The following is a 22,933-nucleotide window of genomic DNA, read 5'->3' on the forward strand; positions in this document are numbered from 1 at the left end:
ACTACAGTACTTTGCAGATTAAAATAGTCCCAAAAAATTAAGCTGTGATGTGTTTATGAAAGCACAAAGAGGGCATGCATCCAAAAATGTTGTTTTAGTCAATGTTTTTCTTAAGTACTTTTTTATTTTGCTATCTCAGAAAATCAGTTCTGTTTTCTGTAAAAATGAGAGTAATTTTATCAAAATCTTGAAAAATAATTTGCAATCGCAGGACAATTAGCAAGACAATTAAGTTGAGATGTTTTATCGTCTTGTCACAGGATAAAACATTGGCTTATAGATGCAAGTTTGGGTATAATCTATAATCTGACTATTTCCTGTTTTCTGTTGGGACTTATGGAAGCCCTAAGAGGACATATATTCATAAATTCACTTAAATTAAAAAAATAAATGTCTTAAATGTTAAGGTTTTTAAACAAAAGTTTTGTTGCTTTCTCAAGAACTCAACATTTAGATTTCATGATCTTGAAATAAAACACTTGTTTTCTTGTGATTAATATTTAATTTTAGTCATTTCCTCAAAATCTTGAGAAAGTAACCACTGATCCCTGCTTCTGGCTCTTTCCACTGTCCAAAGTAGCAGCCCATCTTACAGCTTTACATGCACCATTCCTTTGAATGCACAAGTTTGTTGATGGAAGTAATTGTAGGAAAATGAAGATGAATTCTCCATTCAGGAGTGAAAAGAGAAAAGGAAGCAGTATAGTGGTATGATAATGTAATTAATGAGGATTAAAAGACAGTAAAAAATGCTGCAAGCTAAGCATAAACTACACTTGAAAACACATGCTGCTATTCAGCATTAGTTAACCTTGCTACTGAAGACGCCTCCCTCAAATTTTTGTCATTGTCCTCGTATCTTCTTCATAGGCGTACTTTAATTAGCCTTTAATTTAAGCAACATTTTACTATATTGTTTGCCTGCAGGACCTTTACACTCCATTCAAGTATATTTAATGATTTGGCAAGTCCTCGTGCGTTCGAAAACAAATTTTGACGGGAAAATGGTACAAGTAGAAAAAGTAGGAAGACGAAAATTCCCGACGACACGTGAAGGCCTCAAAACTTCAAAGTCATTGACCCTGCAGGAGCCGCTGGCACGCAGCTTTAATAAAGCAGCAGCTGTTGTTATCTACTGTACGTTTCACCGTTTATCAAACTGTCTTAGTGGGTTTGAGGCTGTAGTTTGTCGCAGTCATGTACTGTTTGAGGGTTCTTCGGCTGTCAAACTCTGCGCTTTTCATCGTCAAAAACACAGAAGCTCTGAGGAAAGTTTTCATCATTCAGTCAGCATGCTGCTGTCAGAGCACCAACACCACACCGGCGTCACAACAACGAATGACGACGCGTTTGGATCGCGTCCATCTGAAAATGTGAGTGTGATAAGCTCAGTGTCGACGACTTCCTGCTGCTGGGATTCATCGATTATTTACCTATTTAGCTTGTTATTGACATAAAGGCTCGCTGTGAACATTAGAGACAGTCAACAGTGGCTGAGGGAGTGATATACCTTACTCATGCTGAATTACTTCTGATAACATTGTAAGAATGCACAGTTACAAGTCAAAGCATTGAAACGATTCTTAAGAGATAATAGGGAAATTGGAGCCTATCTAAAGTAATATTTTTCTTAAACATAAAGGCCTAGTGTGACCTCACAGTTTTCTATATTTACTCATTTTTCTACTATTTTATTCTCTATAGTTGTATTTTGGTTTTTAGGTTATTGTTTGCATTATAGAAGTGATTTTAGGCTATGATTTTGCATACTAGGAAATTATGCAGCTGATTTATTAAATAGAAATAATGTCTAGTGTCAAGTCCTTTTATTTAGTCATACTGAGATCTCCTATAGAAGCTGGCATGTCCAGTATATTTTATCCAGTATTTCCTTTTTTTACCAATACAGTATTTAAAAAAGTTATCCTCTGGTATATGAGTGGGCTGCATGGTGTTGAATGGGTAGAATTTTTGCATCAAAGCAAAAAGGTCGACGGTTCGATTCCCTGTCAAAAAGGGCCTTTTTTGTGGGATTTGCATGGTCTTCCCATGTATGTGTGTCAGTTCAGTCAGGACCACTTTGTCAAGAAACGCACATGACTTGTGGCTATAAATATTTCCTTATTAGCAGTTATTAATTAGCACCCATGCTGCTATTTATGTTTGGTGGTGTGGCAGTTCTGGGATCCCCCTGCCCTGACCTAAACTGGAACAGCACACGTTCCTTTTTTTCCTATGCCGATAAGGAAAGAATACGGCAGGGAGAGAAGCAGCAAACCCAGAGGAAAGCAGGCAGCAATGACAACACAATGGCATTAAGTCAGATGCAGAATGAAGGAGCTGGGGTGGAGGAGGGTTACAAGAACAGCTTGCAGAGAGAACAGCAGGGGGTGGCCAGGCAAGAGCAGGTTAAATAAGGCAGCCTGAGTGCGATAAGCCAATAGCATGCCTAGAGTAAATCAGCTGGCCATCAGCTGCTGAGAGCTTGAGATCAGCTGATCACAATTATGGCAGTACTTGACTCCATGGCCTGGCTTAACTATACACTCGATTAATTCAACTTCCTCCCACACACCAAAGACATGATCATTAGGTTAACTAATTTCACTAACTCGTTAGTGTGAGTGTCATTGTGTGACTATCTCTATCAGCCCTGTGATTTACAGGAAACCCCTTGTCACCAAACTGGATATGAGTGTAGATTATGAATGGATAGATGAGTAGTAGTTAACTTTGATCTGTAACATATGACTTTGGTTTTTAGTTGATTTAAAATAATTTTTGATATAATGATAGGGTGCTGAGGTGCTTTTGAGCAAGGTGCTGAACCCCCAATCTGCTGAGGCACTCCTTAGTGGGCAACACCGCCTGACTCTGACATCTGTCCCTGAGTGCACGTCCATAGGATCTTGTTTGTGCATGAGCTTATATTTCTGCCTATTTGTTCTCAGCATGTTCAACAACAGAGTATAGGAGTTGAATTTCATCTTGATGGATTAACAAAGTATATGCAATAGATATATAATTTTAGGTCAAATAAACTTAACTGTTAATTATAGACACCAATCGCAGACAAGCAACAAAAGAAACTCAGAATTATTACCAGGTATGGTTTTTCTAACTTGGCTAATTTGCAATTTAAGAGGAAATTATCATACTATCTACATTATTGGTGACTTTTTGTGAGTGGTACACCTGTGAAGAATGACTGCTTTCTTCTTCACCTTATTAGGAATGTAAACACAAAGTCCCCCAGCTCTGGAGTGGAGGATATGCTTTTCTATACCATCACAGAGGGAAAAGAGCAAGTCCCCCTTTCACTCTTCACAGCAGTAAGTAACCAAAGAAACATCCACCAACTGACTTCGTAAATCCATCTCATTAAAATCTAGTTTAGCTTTTAGCCATTAAGCACAATAATAATTTGTTTGTTGTCTGCAGGCCTTGAAGAGAACTGGCCTTCAGCCATCGGATCCTCGTCTAAAGGACTGCATGGAGAAGCTTCAACAGGCTGTGACTGAATCAGACGGGGAGGTGATGATGGACAGAGACCTTTTCCACAGGTGAGACGGTCAAGACCGGTCAATAGATCTTGACTCACTCTGACAGGTGTAGACTTGAAGAAGAGGTGGATCTGAATGAGAAATTTAACCCCCAAAAGACCAAGTCAATAAAGAAATTGATTTAGAATACGTTTGTTATTTTTGATAATAAAAGAAGTTGAACAATGTGATGATGAAGGTCAAGAGATGTGGGCAGATACGAGTGAAAAAACTTTGTGGTCAGGGATATATGATGCATAAAGGATGTTGGACTGTTGTGAGCCAGAGCGACAACATTTTAGAATCAGGGGTTTGAGACTCTGGGTGGTGGAGCCAGTTGAGATTAGGAGGATGTAGGACACTGATGACTGTTTTGTACTGTCCCCATTTTACCAAATTATTTACCAATCCCAGACATGTGTACAGAAGCCCATTCCCTCCATTTCATGCTTTTCACATTGAGAAACAGCTCTGGAATGCACAGCATTTTGTACTGTCCCCATTTTACCAAACTATTTACCAATCCCAGACATGTGTACAGAAGCCAATTCCCCCCATTTCATTTTTTAAAATCTTTCTAGGATGTGAACTTATTAAAGACATTAAATTCATGTATCATTAAAGACGATTACTTTATCTTGTCTGATACCTTTTTTCCAGACACCTTCTTGTCTTAGTCTGAAGGCCTTTTCAACTGAATTAATTTTTTTTAATGAGATGTCTAACTTTTATGTCTAACTCTGTTGCCTTTTTTTTTTCTCTGCGGTCTGTTCATTAATTTGACGCATTTTCTTTCAAGTCCTAGTCAGCTACATTTTTCTTATTTTCCTTGGACCTTCTGTCTACGTCTGTCTGCGTCTTTTCCTGCAGCCTTTTTCTCCTGAGTCTGATGCCATTTTTTGTCTTTTTAAGATATGTTTTTGGGCTTTCTTTGCCTCCATTCATAGAGGAAGACAGTGAACAGAGTCAGATAAAGGGATTAGAGAGCAGGTGAGAGACATGTGGGAAAGTAGCCACAGGCTGGATTTTTTTTTTTTTTTTTGGAGGTCTTTTCATCTGTTTCTGAAGCCATTTTTTAAGATACATTTTTGTCCGATGCCTATTTTCCTGAGATCTTTTTTTGCAACAAGTGTTACCTCTTATCTGAAAACTTTTTTTTTTCTCAGGCAAATGCTGTTTTTCCAGAGGCCTTTTCATCTGAGTCAGATGTCTTTTTTCTGAGATATGTTCCCGAGTCTGGTTATTTTGTTGCTGAGACCCGTTTGTCTGATTCTGATGCCCTTTTTCCTGAGACCTTTTCATCTGGATCTGATGTCTTTTGTCCTGAGACCATTTTCATCTGGGTCTGATGCCTTTTTTCCTGAGACCTTTTCGTTTGGGTCTGATTGCCTTTTTTCCTGAGACCCTTTCATCTGAGTTTGATGCCTTTTCTTCTGAGACATTTTCATCTGTGTCTGATGCCTTTTTTCCTGAGACCTTTTCATCTTGGTCTGATGCCTTTTTTTCCTGAGACCTTCCCATCTGTGTCTGATGCCCTTTATCCTGAGACCTTTTCATCTTGGCCTGATGCTTTTTTTTCCTGAGGGCTTTTTTATCTGAGGTCTGATGCCTTCTTTTCTGTAGCCCTTTTGTCTGATGTGTGACACATAGCAGAGGTTTTTCTGAGACCTGATGTTTTCTCATCTGAAGTTTGACACCTGACTCTGAGACCTGAGGATGTCCTAACATGGACACTGTACTCTTCACTAGTAAAATTTGCTTAACCCGTTTGATTTTCTTAGTAAGCACACGCAATGCAGCCCTGTTTGTCTTCACAACCTCGGAATAATATGTTAATCAAGTCTTGTTCTGTGGATGCAGCTTGTACTAAATGTAATTAGATATTTTGAATAGAAATTAGACAGATACCCTTGATAAGATTTGCGGGTTTGCCATGAGGGATATTTGTTTTGTTTCCTGTCTGGGAGTGTTTTGTTCCCCGGTGATACCCCTCATAATGGACTTCTACAGTGTCTCAGCACTGATTATCTCATGGTGTTTTGTTTTCCATTCACCAACTGGTGCAGACATGAGACTGAACTATTTTTAGTTTGACCTTCCAACAACAATCCATTTTAATGCAGGATTTGTTGAATGTGACCTGCTGCTTGTCTCTCTGCCTCCTTTTCTCTTTGGTCTTAACACATACTTATTGCTACTAAGACTGAGTTACTAATTATGAGGAAGAGGATGATGTCGTGTGGAAATCCAGGACCACAGGAGGCTGAAACATTTAAATGTAAACACAATAATAACAGGAGGTTAACATTTTTTGTCACTGTTAAAATCGACTGACTTAAAGTAAGCGTAATATTATTCAACTCCTAGAGGTATTTAAAGACAGTGTCAGATGTATTTATTGTCATGTTGAGCAAAGCAAAGGCCTGTCACTCAGACTGATCGTTGGCAGCTGCTGCTCTCATCTGTCAGCAGCCACACACAACACACACACATACTGCTGCAGTCATATCAAAGAAAGTGTTTCATTTTCAGTAAGTCCTTCCCTGCCTCTTTCCATCATGTCATTGTTCTTTCAGGTGTGTCGGTGGAAATATCGTCCTGCTGATCCAGGCCTTCAGGAAGAAATTCATCATCCCTGAGTTTGACGTTTTTGCACAGAAAATAAATGAAATCTACAACAGGGTGCAAAGCCACAGTGATGGGAAGGTGGGATTTTTAATTTATTTTTTCTTTGTTCCATGGAAATGGAAAATATATTTGATGGTTGCTTAGTCTTTGATTATAGATGTATGGATTGAATAATTGGTGTTAAAATCTGCCCTATATGGTTTGTGAATTCTGGGACTGTTTCCACTGTGTAAAATGCACAGTGTTATAACAGTATTCTTATGACCATGCAAATACTGATGATCCATTTCCTGTTGAGACTTTGACTCACTGAAATACCACTGTGATTGAAGGTTGCAGACTATATCCCCCAGCTGGCCAAGTTTAGCCCGAGATTGTGGGGTGTCTCTCTATGCACAGTGGATGGACAGAGGTAAGAATGACTGACTGGTACACCGTCAGTAAGGTTGTCATACTTTAACACTTTTGGTACCTCATGTTTTAAAATGATACAAATCTTTGTAGTGTCTCAATAGTATTCAAAGTAACAAAGCTTTAGAAAAAACATAAGATCTTCAGTCATATTTATCACTAAAAAGTGGCACAGAAGACCCAAGCTTTCCAAAGTGTGGTATGAGACACTGTAGGTGGGTTATTATATGCAATAAATAGAAGTCAGAAACACAGTTTTTGAAATTAAGATAGAGTTTTAAATGATCATAAAGTATTTGATTTCATGTTTATGTTTAGAAAAAATCACAAAACTAAAAATAGTCAGAAGGTTTTATAGGTAAATTTGTCTCATGTACAAAAGCAGTGTTACATTTTAACTGGTACTGGATTAACTGGTGACACTCGGTTTAATGTTCTTCTGCACCAAGGGTTCCCAAATTTTTCAGCCAGTAACCCCCAAAATAACAGAGTCAGAGACCAGGGACCCCTTCCCTGCCTGTGGTTAAAGCGTACAATGTTGCACAAAGCTCTGTGTACAAAAATTTACATTTCAGGGTTTTTTTTTTTGTACAAATTACATGCATTTAAGCAAAAAAAAACTCTTAATATCTTTGGTTTTGTTTTAAATTTAACTCACTTAAGGAATATTTTTTAAATAATGGATAACATGTATCACTTTAAATTGTTTGAAATTCTCTTTGTTCTTTGGAAAGCATCACACGACCCCCCCATCAGTGTCTCATGACTCTCACCTTGGGAACAATTGTTCTAAACCACTCACTTACTGATAATAAGAATTTATCAATAAGATATCTGAGCACTTTATAATAATAATGATAATAGCTTGGACTTAAATAGCACCTTTCATGAGACCCAAGGATCCTTTAAAGAAGAGTGGAAAACAAGACACAACACAAAAGACAAATACTTAATTGAGTGTATTTATGGATTTGTCATACATTTTGCCTAATCTGACAGGCCAGCTAGATGGTTCCATATTGCATGGATGTATTTCACATTCATCTGGGAAACCTCCCATGCAAAGCGTTTGGAAAGGGCGAAGCTTTTTAACAAATTCTGCGAAGCTGATTGGGTGAACGTTCTGTCTGTCACATTTAAAACAAAATGAGGTAGTAGACATGTGCAGTTCCAGCTATAAAGGCTAGTGATGCTCCCCTGCGATAAGGATTGCAAACTCATGGCAAAGCAGGTCGGCAGAAGAGTGACTCAATTAAACTGCTGCTACACTAGAGTTACATTCTAACCAACTGCTACACTTGTGGAAGCCATTGCTATCAGCTCATAGCCTGTAGCTACTGCCTCGTTCTCCTCAAATGACGTGGGTTTGGTTCAGCACAAATGGAGCTTTGCAAGATGGATTTGCCTGAAGACACCCACAGAGTCTGGCAAATCCATCTGTTTTGTAAGGTTACCTAAAAGTTGGCATTGATCAATTTGATTAATGCAAGGAAAACCATAACCACTTTATAGCCCTGTGGTACTGCTTAAAACTTTCAGACTCCTCAGGTCTTAAATGTGTTCAGTCTTCTTCCTGCAGGCATTCAGTGGGTGACACCAAACAGCCATTCTGCCTGCAGTCATGTGTGAAGCCGCTGCAGTACGCCATCGCTGTCCACGAGGCGGGAACAGAGCACATTCACCGTTACGTTGGCATGGAGCCCAGCGGACTCAAGTTCAACATGCTCTCACTGGATGATGAAGGTGAATGCAGACTCATCACTGGGATAAAGTGATAAAAGTGATCAAAAATAGAATGTCTTTATCATTATCTGAATATGTACTAGATCAAATGTGTCTTCTTTTAGTTTAAACAGGCATTTAATTACCATATCATATATATTGATCAGATCATTTCTTCTGACCAAATAAGCATAACATTATGCTGCAGTCTGAGGTTTGTTTTTCATTTAGTTGATCAGCAGAAACATGTAAGACAATGACTGGGGTGCCTGATAGCCGAGCAGTTATGTGGCACACCCCTTATACCCGTAATCCTTGAGGCAGGCAGCCCAGTTCATCTCAGCTCCTTGGCACATTCCGACATATCATTCTCCCCTTTCCACTTCCCTGTTTTAGACTGTTTCCCCCACCCCCCTTTTCCATAAAGTCATAAATGCCTGAAAGAAATCATTAAAATAGAAGACAGCAATTTATGCACCACTTAAGTAATCTATCAAGAAGAAATCATGTGTCTCTTCTTTCTTTAAGCTTTAATATTCAATGATGACAGTATCTTTTATACTACTTCACTTTGGATTTACATTGCCATCCAGTTATTCTGAAAAAGTCTCCTTGAGCTCTGCAGAGTAGTTTTAACAAACCAAAACAAAAATAAACTTTTCAGAGATGGACTACTTACTATTTGCAGTCCCATATCTCTCATGCAAGAAGTTACAGCTTCATTTGATTTTACCTAAACAGACAGGTGTGTTGTTTCAAACAACCAACCTCTAGACACCTATTTTTGGTATTTATTGGTTTCACTATGTGGACTAAAGTATTTGGCCACCTGACCATTACACCAACAGGGTCTGTAATGTCATTGTATTGAGATACATGGAAGTTTAATGTGGAGTTGGCAACCCTTTTAAAGCTATAACAGCTTCGTCTCTTCGATCTCTTAAACGCTTTCTGCAGTGGAGTGTTTTGTGGGAATTTGTGCCCATTTACTCTGGAGAGCATTTATGAGGTCAGGTATTGATGTTGGATGAGAAAGCCTGACTCACAATCTTCGGTTCACCTTATCCCAAAGGTGCTTAATGGGGTTGAGGTCAGGGCTCTGTGCTTGCCAGTCAAGTTCTTCCACGCCAGCTAATCAAACCATGTCTTTATAGTCCTTGCTTTGTGCACTGGGGTACAGTCATGTTGGAATAAAGGAGGGCCTTCCCCAGCTGTTGCCACACAGTTGGAAGCATAGCATTGTCCAGAATGTCTTGGTATTCTGCAGCATTAAGATTGGCCTTCCCTGAAAAACAGCCCCATACCATTATCCCTCCTCCAATAGATTATACACCACTCTATCTGGCACTTGGCATTGGACTTATCTTGCAGGCAGCTGCTCAGCCATGGGAACCAATTCCATGGAGCTCCTGCTGCACAGTTTTTGTGCTTACATCAATGCCAGTGGAAGTTCAGAACTCTTCAGCTATGGAATCAGCGTTGGCGACTTGTACGCAACATGCACCTTAGCAGTCGTCTACGTTGCTCTGAGATTTTACAGAGTTCTGCTTTGTTGCTGAATCGTATCTCTTAGAGTTGACTGAGGAATATCAAGCAGGGAGGAAATTTCACAAACAATCTTACTGCAAATATGGCATCCATCACATTACCACACTTGAAGTCACTGAGCTCTTCAGAACGACCTATTTTGTATCACAAATGTTTGCAAATGGAGACTGCGTGGCTAGGTGCTTGATCTCATACACCTGCGGCAACAGGTTTACTTGAAACACCTGAAGTCAATGATTAACAGATGTGGCCAAATACTTTTGTCCATATAGTGTATATATTAATGGTAAACACATACGTTTTTCACATACAAAGCCATCATATTGTGTGTCTTATCTTGTTCTGTTTTACAGATAAACCTCACAACCCCATGGTGAACGCTGGAGCCATCGTGATCAGCTCTCTTATCAAGGTGAACAAATAGATTAGTGCTGACATATGTGATAGCAGTGTTGGCACAAGCTGTACTGTACAGTAATAAACTCACCATTTACAAGAGAGGCACTGACACAAAACATTGGTCTGTTCAGTTTCATGCTATTTTTTTGTTTTGTTTTGTTTTTATGCACATGCAAAAAACAAATGCTTGAGTTTGTTACAAACAGTTGAGTTAAGTCTTTTTTACTCCATTTGGATAGTTGCAAATCAAGTTATCTGCATGTAGCTTTGTTAACTTAAACATAAAGGACAACAATTGGGATGCACAGTAAATTACAGGATTGCATCTGGTCATAGAGTAATACTAAAATATTCTCAATGTTGCCTTTGGAATTCATGAGATCTCAGCAGTTTCAGAAGTAAATGTAAATGTACTGAAATATATTCTGTGAAGTACAAGATTCATATTCAATAAAATAGTTTGATTATCTGTGTCATTTTGGACTTTACTGAACACATTTCTCATTTATTAAATATTTTTAAACTAAAACTTCTGCTTGGTTTCTGGGAATAGTTTACTCTGACAGCAAATATGTATCATAAATTAGCAAACCTGTCATCCCAGTTTGCCCCTGTCAAGTTCAGCATGTTCTAGTTCAGAGCTGTCAGGTTATAAAATGATGCTGTTGATGTGATGATGATCGGCATGATAAAGCCTGGAGGAAAAGTCATAAAGAAGCAGCAACAGCAGCAGGATTGTAATGTATTTTTTACGGAACAGAGTAGATTTCCTCTAATAATGCCAGCTGTTATCTGCTGTTATAGACACTACGCTGATGACAGTATGCATCGCTAATTCATTAATGTTGGGTTGTGAATAATGTACCCTGCTCTTTTCACAAAGTGTCTTGAGATAACAATTTAGAATACATTGGCACTTTACAAAATTATATTGATATATATTATTAGAAGCAGCAATTGTGAAAACCTTTAGGCATTTTGCTGATACTAAGGCGGTCAGTTTGGGTGCAGTGTTCCTGTCAAGTTCGGTTCAGTGATGGCTCTGAGGTAGAAAGTGTTTCTAAACCATGATGTATGGATCTATGGGGCTTTAAAATGTTTTTTATAGATAGAGAACTCTTACCTCTGCTTTTCCTCTTGGATGTTTAGCTCTTTTATGGAGTCTGATCAGATTTCACAGTTATCTTTTGTCCCTTGTCCCATCCTCATGAGCCCTGTAGTTTATAATTACTGTCTTTCTTTTCTGGCTCTTTAGTGGTTGATTAAAAGGTTCTAAACTGTGCAAATACTAATACATTGATGCAGTGTTTCAAACTTTACCCACTGTGTTTTGAGCCTTACTGTAGTCCAGTTCAACACACACGAAAGGGAATCAGAATCATAAACATAATATTATTTAGAAGGAAATAACTTTTTGTGTGTTACAGCCTTGTTCAAATAAGGCAGAGAAGTTTGACTATGTGAGTAGAGCATCCATTTTTTTCTTTGGATCATTTATATGAAACTGTTATGAATATTTTAATGATCTAAACTGTAGTCATCATACGTATTTATGTATTTTGTCTTGTTCCCTAAGGTTATGGACTTTGTAAAAAAGATGGCTGGCCAAGAATATGTGGGATTCAGCAATGCTATGTGAGTGTCCTTTACAAAAATTTAAAATTTTCAATGTTCGTAAATCTTTGTTTTCACCACTGAAGTTGAAAGACAATGTTAGTCAAATTGCCTGTCTACCACTCTGTTGCATTATTGATGTTTCAGTATCGACCCATTCTGCCTCTGTGTCTCAGGTTTCAGTCAGAAAAAGAAACAGGGGACAGAAACTTTGCCATCGGATACTACATGAAAGAGAAGAAGGTCAGTAGCAAGATGCTGAAAAGTTGCTTTAAATGAAGCAGAATGGTTACATCATATTCATTTTCAGCTGAGAGTTTTGTCTTCATTTTGTATTAGACGTGTTAATTACAGGACTTGGAATTCATCAGCAGGGCAACCACAAACCATTTCTGTGTTTTCATCATAGATTAATACATCATTTTATAATTTACCTCACACAGACAACAGCTGGAAGTTTGCTGATCTGATGTACCAAAGTGGGTTTTTGTAAGCATAACTAAATCATCTCAGTCATTATCATTTGTTATGTTTGATGGCTTGTCTGCTGCTTTAATCCAAGAGCTCAGCACCAGTCCAGACCTCCTGCTCTTTTCTTGCTTTCTACCAAAGAAGTGGCACCCCTTTTTGTTCTGATTTTATTGTAGTTGTTCAAGCCAAACATTGTCAAGTCAATATTCCAGCAGAAAAACACAAAAACAAGCGTAGTATTCCAGCATTTTCTTGTACTGTCAGTAATACGTCTCATTCATAATTACTGCCAGCCTAGTTCATAATTAAATACTGAAACAGAACGTTTAGAGAACAACTTTATTAGAGAGAAGCATTTTGACTCGTGGCTTTCACCAGGGCCATCAAGAAACACATTGCACACATCTGCTAAAACAAAGTAAATATGGCTGTCTATCATTTTCCTGTCTGTTTTGTCCAGGAGTGCGCACAGCTCACAAAAAGGCGAGCCCTCTATTCTCTAGATGCACCATATGCCATGCATATCAAGGAAAATATGCATGAACAAGGGCTGAAGTAGGATGATGCTGAACTTCTGGTCTGGGTCAAATGGATTTATAAAGGATGATGGCCTGGCATGAGCTGGAACTTGTACAACCTGAAGGAACACAAGAATTAGAAACCGAGAACAGCAGAGACTCAGGAAGGGAAAGCTTTCTCTTCTTCAGTCTCACCATTGAGCCCTCAGGGATTTGCATAGTAAGACAAAGAGAAATGAAAAAGGGAGAAACTGGGATGGATGGATGCAAAAGGAGTTTGCACAGAAATGTGATGTGTACGAGGCGAAGTTAAAAAAAAACTCCATTGGAGCTTGAAACCAGACAATATTTGGTTATTGTGTAAGGAAACGTTTCTCAAACAGCTAAAAGTCGTAATATATATTTAATCTTGATTCTATTTCTGTAGATTGCCCATTAAAGTAAACTTGACTGTATAAACACCAGAGAGGAAAAAATTCAATTTTAAAACCAAAATAATAGTATCTACTGAAAATATTTGTTTGAAATCAGTTATTTTCAGGGAGTAGAATAAAGATTTTTGACTTTTATTGTATATCATTTTCATGAAGTGACACTATCCTCTTTTGTTTACAGGCTCTTGTTAGATCATCTCTCACTAGACACAAAACACATTATAATGATTAAAGATGACATGTTTTGTTCATCAGAAAAAATACATGCTTGAATGAACATACTTCCTGTGTCCATAATTAGTCAGCAAGATCACAGACATTTGATGACAGTTGTGATCATTTATTTGTGAACTTTCTAAGCATCTCTTATACCCTGTGTGTATTGAAAATTGATCATGTTAGAGATTTTGTCATGGACCGTTTGACTATACGGACTGGGATTTTCTGAGCAATGATCCCTGACAGCTTCTCTGATAAAAAAGGAAATTAAATGGATCCCATTTAAAAGTCTAAATTAAAAAAGAACTCCTGTACATGGTCAAGATGTCAAAGTGTTTTAAAACAGCGAGGCCCAGCATTGTTCAATCAATCAAAAAGTCCTGATGATCATGTTTCGATCCTCAGTGTTTCCCCCCGGGAGCAGAAATGATCGATGCATTGGATTTCTACTTCCAGGTAAACAGCTCCGCCACGAATGAAGGATCATTAATACTTGTTTTCTTGTGTAGCTTTGTATTGATTTAGCTGTAGTACAAATAGCTATCATAGCTCGTAGATATGTCTGTGAGCTGACCTTTGTGTCTCAGCTCTGCTCCATCGAGGTGACCTGCGAGTCAGGCAGCATCATGGCTGCCACTCTGGCCAATGGAGGGATCTGTCCAATCACAGGCGAGCGTGTGCTCAGTGCGGAGGCAGTGCGAAACACTCTGAGTCTGATGCATTCGTGTGGCATGTATGACTTCTCTGGACAGATGGCTTTTCATGTGAGTAACGCTGAAAAGTCTCTAACATTTGCTCCTTTGTAATAACTCTGTAATCTCTACGAGCAAAATATTAAATTATTTTGACCCAAAACAGATCCCATAATCAACCTCTTGCTCCCTTTTATCTCAGGTGGGTTTGCCGGCTAAATCTGGGGTGTCTGGTGCGATATTGCTGGTGATCCCAAATGTCATGGGAGTGATGTGTTGGTCTCCTCCACTGGACAGAGTTGGAAACAGCGTCAGAGGAATACATTTCTGTCAGGCAAGACCAACCCTCACAGATTTTCTATGGTACCCTAGATGTGAACTTTAAGTATGAAGTATAGCCACCAGATGGAGCCAAAGTCCAGCTCAAATTAATTAAAGCTTGTGGTCCAGTTCTTAAAATCTATACTTATACTTTGGCTCCAGCGTGTTTACTAACCTTCTAAAACCTTCGTTGTCTGACACTGAAAGTAGCTGTAGGTCTTTCGCAATATCCGATACACCTTGTGATATGTTGAGTCCTCGTGCCGTTGTGGGGAAGTGGGATAGTAAATGTTTCCCAAAGAGTCTTCTGACCTGGCCAGATTCTGCTCCTTGCGACTTTGTGAATCTTTTCAGGGTGATGATTTGCCAAATGTCCCTCTTTTTTTCCATCAAGTTTGTTGCCACAGTCTGGCAGTGTCTGCATATTGGTTTTTTGTTTGTCTGTCACCTTTTCTCCTTCCTGATGTCTTGACACCGGGAAAACCAAAAAGCTTCCGCATGTCGGATTTAAAAGTCACCAGAGCCTCCACAGTCTCAAAAGTTCTTACTCCGTTCCCCCTAAGCACAAGTTGCATCCACCATTTTTTTTGCACTTTTAGAGCAAGCCAGTTGGCGGAACGCGAAGGATGAAGAGTATGCAAGGGCCTATGATGATCGATGAGTTCAGCCAGGACCACTTTGTTGAGAAACACGAGATTTGCAGATATAATCTTTATTAGCAGTTATTAATTTGCTCTTGTTGCTATTGTTTCTGTTCTGTGGTGTGGCTGTTCTGGGATCCCCTCGCCCTTCCACAAGCCTATGTAGAAGGCATCAAGGAGGAACAGCACATAGTCCTGCTCTTCCTGTGCCCACAAGGAAAGCCTAAGGCAAGGAGAGAGGCAGCAAAAAACCCAGAGCAGAGCAGGCATCAATGACAACAGAATGACATTGATTAAGTCAGATATTGCATAAATGAGGAGCTGGGGTGGAGGAAGGTTGCAATGAGGAGCTTGCAGAGGGAGCAGCAAAGCATAGCCAAGCAAGAGTAGTTGAAATATGGCAGCATAAACTAATGCTAAATGCTGGATTTCCAACTTCCCTTTGCTCTATTCCACTAAGGCAGGGCTGTCAAACTCAAGGCCCGGGTGCCAAATCCGGCCCGTGGAATAGTTAAATCCAGCCCACAAGATTATAACATATTTCTGTTATAACTAGCCCATTAATATGACGTCTGCTGTTTTCCTCGAATATAAAAATGTAAACTTATCCCTGATGATTTAAAATATCCTTGTTAAGTCATAAAATTTGATAAAGTAATTGGGAAAAAATCATTTATCATCAGTGCGATTTTTTCCCCCTATTTTACTGGTGAAATGAGGTTGACAGTTAATGGTTAAAAAGATGACCCTGTTAGGCCCTCAGGCTAGACCTGAATCCAGAATCCGGGCCTGCTGTGATTGAGTTTGACACCCTTGCACTGAGAAAATACACTTTCTGCTCTGAAGACCTAAAGTTTGAAGCTGTTTTATGTCATCAACAGCACTGAGACACATCTGTCACCATGATACCATGAAATTAACAATACCTTTCTATTTTGCACTCAGACTCAAGGATGGACTAGATTTTATAGCTAGTATATCAAAGATCAAGATCATTAGGCATCATGTTTATGCCCTAATGGCTCAAAAATGTCTCATGAGATTTTCTTCAAACTTTGCTTAGATATTGAGTCTGATTTAAGATTGAGTTGATTCAATTTTGTAACCATAAGGTCAAGTACTCTGAAACCTCAAATCTTGTTGGACATTATTCCATGTATGCATCATGAGGTTTTTGTCAAATTTGGCATTAATGCACACTTGGACTTGAGGCTGAACTGATAAAGTTTTGGAGGTCAAAGATCATTATTTAATGCATCAATTCAGCCCACATACACTTTAGTTGCTCTGTAATTCAAAGTTTAGTACAAAACATACACCAACATCATTAAGTACATAAAAATTCCATTAACCACACAAACCAGCTCAGCCCTCCTTTTTGACACTCCACTCTACTTTCACTGCCATTTGTCTTCTATGTGCAGGCATTTAACTGCCAGGTGGTAGTTCCAACTAATACATGATATAAAATCATTTGTTGGCACTGTCATTTTAAATTTCAGTTCCAAGAGGCTTCACTTGTCAAAAAAGTGTCTATTTTACATGTAATACATATTATTTTTCTTGAAGAAGTAGCGCAAAGGTCAGTGATTGTTTTCTTCTCTGTGTATTTACCTGTACATTTTAATCCCCAGGAGCTTGTATCGCTCTTCAATTTCCACAATTATGACAATTTGAGACACTTTGTAAAGAAGCAGGACCCTCGCAGACAGGATGGAGAGGACAGGGTTTGTTTATTACTTTATTTGTCCTTAACTACATTTTTTAGAGTACTCTGTGTTTATATTTCTTATTTGTATTTGCAGAACAAATCTGTTGTCAATTTGATGTTCGCTGCTTACAGTGGAGACGTGTCCGCTCTAAGAAGGTACTTTGACAGCAGACCATGAGACTGTTCTCTTGTTTAACAGCTGACCAAATTTTTTTGAAAACCTTGAGTTAAAGTAAGTGAACTCTGCAAAAGTTTCTGTCATCCGTTGGATTGTAATGTTTACAGTTATAGCTTTTTTTAGGGTGGTTTACAAAAGGCTTATGGTTGACTGTACTTTTATTTATTCCCTTAAGGTTTGCACTCTCATCCATGGACATGGACCTGAAAGATTATGATTCTCGAACGGCGCTTCATATCGCTGCAGCAGAAGGTGAGCTCCGTGACATGTTTATCTGTTGCAATATTTACGAACAGGCAGCTCGCTGAAGCAGTTCTTAAATCAGGCAAACTATAAAGCAGTCAGGTGATATATAACTGTATGAACATAAAGCAAAGATAAACAATCAAGCAAAAAAACATTATCAGCTCTTAAAGGTCAGAGAAGACGTTGAAACACAGGAAATATGATGTACAATAAACCAGAAGAAAATGACAGAAAATAAAACTCACTTCCAGTTTATACAGATGTGTTTGCATCTTCATTTCATAACTTAAAGTTTTGTTTTAGTCTTTTACAGTCCAGTCACACATCTACTAAATTAACCTTATTAACCTTCATTGATTTCCATTTTAAGTGAGGGAAGAGGAAAATAAAGCATTGGTTACAGTGGAAGAGAAGATTTTCATCTGGGTCAAGTCTTAGCCTTGACCCAGAGTGAAAAAACTAAGTGTGGTTAACCTTCTCTTGCACTGACCCTCTCCTCCAACAATCTGGATATCGTTTTGGAAGGCGCTGGGCATTTAACCTGCATTTGCATCTTTTGTGGTCATGACTTTAAGAGCTGGGAAGTGGACGCATAAAGTACTGAGAAAAACTAAACACTATAAGCCAATACAAGGAGGTCTAATAAGCTTTCTGCCAACAGCAAGAAAATGGTTAGAAGTTTTTGACTTTCACAACACATGATGGTCAGTTGCAAAGAGTGAAAGGATGATACCTCATTTCATCCTGCTTTGTCTCACTTTAGGTTAAGTAACACCTTATAATAAACAAGCTTGTTAGAGGACCAGATACTTTTGTTTATGTTGTACATTTAAGAAAGATCATATTTCACTTTGAAAATCCCTTGGTGATCACAAGCAGCTACTTGGTACTTTATACTCTAAATAAACTTTAACTGATTTTTTACTTTTACTTGAGTAGATCTTATATATGCACAGAAGCTGCACATAGTTATATCTAAGTATGAATGCAACGGTCAATGAAACGGTCATAATTCTGTTTGAGTCATGCTTTCATGACACTTTTATGTTATCATTCTGTTAAACAATCAGATAGTCATTCGTTATGTACAGAAATAAAGATTTTCTTCTTCCACTTCTTTTTTCACATGCCATCAGTGACAAAATGAGAGATTTTATGTTTATCCACGACCCATGAAGTAAAACACTTAAACTTGTAAAATGATTTGTTTTGACACCCACGGTTGTAATCAGCGCCAAGCTCGCTCTCACTTCATTTGTTTTCATGATGAACCGTAGAGAAGCACTACCTTTTGGCTCAGTTTCTACTAAAGCTCCAATGAATCAGCTCACAAACCCTCCCAGAGCACCATATGGTCAATTATTTGTCCCCTGTTGTGGTCTGTGTTTCTTCACAGCGTAGATTTAATGCTCCACTGCGGCTTATTTAACAGTTGCATTTCTCAAAAAGAGGCTTGAAAGCAGAGTCATTTGTTTACAAGATAAAAAAGGGAGTAAATGTTTTTTGCTGAAATAGAAAACAGTCTGTACTCTGGAGGGAGAATAACACGTCAGTTTACTTTTTCTGTGTCGATTGTATTTGTAGATGCTCGTTTTCTCTAATCACAGTATGCCATTCTGTTTGATAAACTTGTAAATCAGGACTGGATTGCTACTTTAAAGGAGCATGACTAAGGGAGATTGTTGCAGTTTCTTTTAACACTATGAGGTGTTTATTTGCAGAAAAATCCTCCTAATGGTAAACCAATATCTGCTATTTTTCTGTTTCTCCTCAGGTCACATAGAGGTGGTGAAGTTTCTCACTGAAACCTGCAGAGTGGATCCGTTTGTCAGAGACAGGTGAGATCAATACCACCTGTCATTTATCAGCAGTCTTTATCACATTCTTTAGCCTTGAATTCCCTCAGTGCTCTAATTGTTGGGTTTTCTTTCAAAATTGGATATATAAACGCCTTTTCCTGCATTTCCATAAATTCTTTCACATTCCACACTCCTGCTCCCTCCTCTTTTTTCTATTTCTTTCCATCCTCCTGTTCATAATGGGGTTATTGTGCTTGGGAGCTACTGTGGTCCCCTAAGCGTAGCCAAATTGATGTCAAGCATGTTAAGCATCAGATCAGAATAACTGTTGACATTATGGGCCTTGTTATTAAATGCCTTTATTTACAAAGGACAGTGTATAGAGGGAAATAATGAGGGAGAGAGAGTTATAATAGTGATGTGATTTAGGAAGAGAGTGGAGGTTGAGGGGTAAGAGGATAATGGCTTGGGTTGAGGAACAGAAGAATAAGGGGTGGCATTTAGGGGCAATGTATGAAGGTAACCTCCAATTTCCACAAAAAACAGCTGCACCACAATACGCCGGTGAAATGTGCTGCAGTTCAAATCACTTCCTCTCTCGTCGGTCAGAGGGGTTCCACTGCCTGCTCTCCGACCTGGCTCAGGCACGTCCTAGAAACACCACTCCGCTTTATTTGAGTCTATTTTCAGCACTGGTCGCTGCCAAGCCACATCAATCTACATAAAGCAGAAAGATCTGAACAGCCTCAAAACCATGGAATCATGTCTGAACAAATGGCAAATCAACCCCAAAAAGGCAAAATAATCCACTGTTAACTGACTTCAGTTTTTGTTGTGACTAATACAGTCTAGTTTATTTGTAACTTTATTTATTTATTGACGGCTTATTTAGTTGAATCAGAGCTTATACACCATTTAGAGTAGTGATGTGGTTTTATTTATTTTTTTAACAATGTTGGCTTTACTAAGTTAAATGGAATACGTTTGAGTTATTCTGTTGACTTCCGTTATTTTTGTAAACAAAAACAATTAAAACTCTGATCTCTAAATAATCTCTAATCTAAACTCTAAAAAGTAATCATGAATATTGGATCGGGACTCGGTATTGGCAGATATTCAATATTAAAAAATCAGATCTGGATTGGAGGCCAGAAGTGTTGATCGGGACAACCCTAATTATGAGTAAGGGTGGAGGGATGAAGTTGAGGGTTGAAGGATGAGGGGATGAAGGTAAGGAGAAGGGATAAAGGCAAGAGTCAAGATACGAGGGGATGAGAGAAAGGGTGAAGGAATGAAGTGATGTGGCAGGAATTAAGGGACAAAAGGATGAAGGGATGAGGGTAGGGGTAGAGGGATGAAGGAATGAAGGCAGGAGTCAAAGGATGAAGAGTTGAAAGAACACTCAGGGGAAGCAGGGTTGATGGTGTATGATGAATGAAGGGTTAAGGGAATCAAGGTAAAGGTTGGAAGGAGGGATGAGGGTAGAAGTCAAAGGACAAAGGGATGAAAGAAGGTTTGATGGGATGAAGGTAATGGTCGGGGATAGGGGGTCAACGCAGAAGTCCAGGGATGATGGAATGAAAGTAAAAAACAAATAAAGACAGAAAAAAGAAGAGATGCCTGCATTTAGACTACAATAGACTGATTCTCCCTTGTATCCACCATTTCCAAACTGCTAGAGTAAGCCATCAAATGGAGCGCAAAGGATGATGGGTACCCAGGGACTTCCCCTAACTCCTCTAAAATAAACTACATGTTTTGCCCTGAAAACCTGTCGTTTGAAACTCACATGTCCATGACGGCACCGAGGTGCTGCCACTGCGGTATTAACAATACCGTTACATCTCTAGCCTTTGGGTGGAGGAGGAAATAGATAAAAATAAGGGGGTGATGAAAGGAAGAAGACAAGAGTCAAGGGATAACAGCAGGAGTTAAGGGATAAGGTAGGACTCAAGGCTGTGAAAAGCAGAATCGAGGAATGAAGAAATGAATATGGCATGTTTTAATGCCTGCTGCAAAGAAACAGATTTAGCTTTATTTATCCCAGATGGCCAATTCAGTTTCACTTCTACTAAGTTTCTTTAAAAATAAATCAATGAAATAAAAAAATAAGGGAAAACAATATTTCGACATTCACATTCACATGTCAGTAACAACAGACCAGCACATACACACATCACAAGCAGAGGATTCTTTGTGTCCTGGTGTTTGTTCCACCTCCATGATTTATCTGCCGATTTCTCTCCATACTTTGTCTCTTTTCATCCCTCTACTCATTTCATGTGCAGATGGGGAAACCTGCCCATCGATGACGCCCTGCAGTTCGGACGTGATGAAGTGGTGAGGGTGCTGAAGGACTACCAGCAGGTCTGCAGTCAGCAGGAAGCGCAGCATGCAGAGGCCGAGCACTCCCCGAAGCTGGACACCATTGAGGGAATGGTGTGATGTCTATTTATTAAAGCAGAATCCCCAAACTGTGAGGGCATTCGTGCAGTCTGAAATATGAGGGTCCATGTGAAGCACATTAGAGCACAGAATATGACTAACACATCAAATAGACATGCCAACTGCAGTAGAGGATAAAATGCAAATGATAAAAAATGAATAACATAAGCAAAGACAAAAATGGAGAAATAACTGACAAGGACAACGGAATACATATTTAGGAGGTTGTTTAGTTTCTAACATAACATAACAAATCTGACAGATTTTACACAAGCACCGCTAGAAAACATCACACTCACTAACAGATTAAATATTCATGCAAGTTATGTCTGATTATTTGTAGCTGAAAGTCCTGGTGTTTTATTTAAAGGGTTTGACTAACACCAAAAACTGATTTTTAATGCATAATCCTCTCAGTATGTATGACTGCACAATTTAACTTTTGTTTGTTTTATCCCCTAGTGCCTTACTGAAACTGTTGAACTTTCTGAAATCTTTGCATACCACATAACATATTAATTCCAAAGGAAAAATGGGTTGAAAAGCACAAACAGCCATTAAAGTTTATGCTGAATATGTTGTGTATATAATGTTCTTTAGCTGTAAATAAGTATGCCAGAGGCCTTATATAAATACACAGCTCCAGAATAAATTAAGGGACCACTGCCATTTTTTTCTTTTTGTGGTTCTTCTACTTACATATTCATGTTTTACCAAAACATTTCTCCCAAGATCCCAACTTTCAATAAATAATCTTATTTAGGTCTTTTTTTAGATCTTTTATTTAAAAGAAAATGACAACTGGTTAGGAAAAAACAGTTCTTCTAAGACCATGACCAACTCAACAAAACAAGGTCATATTTGTAGTTAAACAGCAGAATAATAATCTGTTAACTAAGGAAGAGGTCAGCAATCAATATTTGGTGGAATAACCCTGATTTTTCATTACAGCTTTCATGCATCTTGACATGCCCTCCACCAGTCTTTAAAAGTGCTTTTGGGTGATGTTAAGCCCCCAAGGTCAGTGGTTTCGATCTCCAGCCACATGTCAACGTTTCCTTCGGCAAGACAAGACTAGCTTACTGACGGACCCTTTACATCAGGGGTCATTAACTCCATTTTCATAAGAGCTGTCTTTTTTTGACCAACGCTGTGGGGGTCAGACACTGAAATAAATTAACATCAATATTTCTGCCTAATTCACATTTTCTTGTAAAAACATTCATTCCTTCCAAAATTAATGGAACTTTAAGCCTTTAACAATGAGATAAATCCCTATCACCTATACTGCAACCAGCCACAAGGGGGCGATATTTTAGCAACATATTTCTGTTACACTGTCAAAGAGCCTTATGTGGAAAACTGATGGGGAAAGCTGCTACTTCAATCAAGAT

At 38.7% G+C, this 22,933-nt stretch overlaps 1 protein-coding gene across 1 annotated transcript; it reads left to right on the plus strand.

Annotated features, from left to right (window-relative positions):
- Positions 1-1,100: 1,100 nt before the first annotated feature.
- gls2b (glutaminase 2b (liver, mitochondrial)) lies at positions 1,101-22,727 on the plus strand. Its single transcript, XM_041817486.1, has 18 exons — positions 1,101-1,373; positions 3,233-3,332; positions 3,442-3,563; positions 6,119-6,248; positions 6,503-6,582; positions 8,161-8,324; positions 10,205-10,263; positions 11,678-11,710; positions 11,827-11,885; positions 12,041-12,107; positions 13,912-13,962; positions 14,094-14,270; positions 14,401-14,532; positions 16,795-16,887; positions 16,966-17,027; positions 17,225-17,301; positions 19,070-19,133; positions 21,383-22,727. Exons 1-18 carry the CDS (start codon positions 1,198-1,200, stop codon positions 21,537-21,539), a joined length of 1,803 nt encoding a protein of 600 aa, XP_041673420.1. The 5' UTR covers positions 1,101-1,197; the 3' UTR covers positions 21,540-22,727.
- The last annotated feature ends 206 nt before the right edge of the window (positions 22,728-22,933 follow it).

This window comes from Cheilinus undulatus, linkage group 3 (genome assembly GCF_018320785.1).
Source record: "Cheilinus undulatus linkage group 3, ASM1832078v1, whole genome shotgun sequence".
NCBI classification, from domain to species: domain Eukaryota; kingdom Metazoa; phylum Chordata; class Actinopteri; order Labriformes; family Labridae; genus Cheilinus; species Cheilinus undulatus.

Bases quoted from the DNA above. Each gene is read 5' to 3' on its own strand.
- gls2b (XM_041817486.1), top strand. From the start codon at position 1,198: ATGTACTGTTTGAGGGTTCTTCGGCTGTCAAACTCTGCGCTTTTCATC. The intron at 6,583-8,160 runs GTAAGAATGACT...TTCTTCCTGCAG, and splicing joins TGCACAGTGGATGGACAGAG to GCATTCAGTGGGTGACACCA. The intron at 14,271-14,400 runs GTGAGTAACGCT...CTTTTATCTCAG, and splicing joins CTGGACAGATGGCTTTTCAT to GTGGGTTTGCCGGCTAAATC.